The sequence below is a fragment of the Tuber melanosporum genome (genome assembly GCF_000151645.1).
Source record: "Tuber melanosporum whole genome shotgun sequence assembly, scaffold_41, strain Mel28".
NCBI lineage: Eukaryota > Fungi > Ascomycota > Pezizomycetes > Pezizales > Tuberaceae > Tuber > Tuber melanosporum.
Window position 1 is genome coordinate 15,581 of NW_003299086.1, and position 1,152 is coordinate 16,732.

Genomic DNA, 1,152 nt, shown 5'->3' on the forward strand with positions numbered 1-1,152 from the left:
TGTCTCTAACAGTAGTGTAGGGGATATTAAGGTAGTGGGGATTTTGCTGATATCTCATCCGAGGCTTGTGTAACCCAAGAATCCTTCCCTTGGTAAACTCAGAGAGATGTGTGGAGGGAATAGGTTTTTGGGCATGACTGCAAAGAATAGGAGGTATAGTTTATGGAAAAAAAGGAATTGAGCAGAATGGTTTCTTCTTGGTTGACTTAGAGCAATTTTCTTAGGTACTGTTGAGAGTGCGGGGTGATGAAGAGGGGTGGGTTGCCACTGATTGTTGAATCGCGGTTAATTTTGTCAACGCACAATACGTTCTGCGTATTCTAGGAAGTGGTAGGCAACGGCATTGTCACATCCATACAAACAAGGTGAAGGACAGTGTTGGGGAATTGTGGGATGCAGTCTACTGGGGGATATGGGGATCCATTATTGTATTGTCTATTCGATGCGCCAAGTTAATGTCTACCGTGTGATCCCGTAGCGGGGCCAAATAACGCGGGGGGTGTTGCGGATATGTCAACGGCGTCAGTAAGTTAGGAGTTCACCCCCCTAGCTTCTGAAAGCTATTTCGGAATACCCTATGGATTCTCGGAGCACTTCTGTGTTCCGTGCAGCTTGTTGCTCGGGGCGTCGGCCGGATGCGCGATCCTCTAGAGATAATGTGCCTTCTCTTTCCCTGCTAGCTGGGTGAACTATGATCCTCCATATCACTCACAATCCGATGTCCTCCATCGTGAGTTTCAATAGGAGGCTCGTCTTGCGGTGGAGATACGAGCTTCCCGTTGGATCTTTACCATTAAAACCCATCACTTATCACCCACCCGCAGCTCCTCATAACCCATCACCCTGAATAAAAATGCGTCAATAATATTAAACGCCATTAGTGCGAGAAGAAAAGATAAAATTACTCTACAAAATATCCAATCCCACCCCAAAACTAAAGGGAAATGTGCGAAGCATTACACAAAGCCTCTTAATCCAGTCCACGAAAATTAGCAAGTTTCTGCGGACCCGCGCTCTTAGCTTTTCCAGTCCCGCCCTTTCGCTTTTTTCTGCGCTTCTTGGGAAATTGTTGCTCATGATCGCCAAACCCATCCTCCAGGTCGGTGTCAGTGTCGGTTTCTGAAAACGATAGAACCACAAGGCTATGGCGGG

The 1,152-nt window shown here is 47.0% G+C and overlaps 1 protein-coding gene across 1 annotated transcript in view; it reads right to left on the minus strand.

Annotated features, from left to right (window-relative positions):
• Positions 1-906: 906 nt before the first annotated feature.
• GSTUM_00007988001 (uncharacterized protein) overlaps positions 907-1,152 on the minus strand; it is a gene marked incomplete at its 3' end in the record, with an annotated part of 1,974 nt that continues 1,728 nt past the window's right edge. Inside the window, exon 3 of the mRNA XM_002839774.2 lies at positions 907-1,152. This exon is cut by the window's right edge and continues 1,138 nt beyond it. Within this exon, the coding sequence (XP_002839820.1) occupies positions 907-1,152 (246 nt within the window).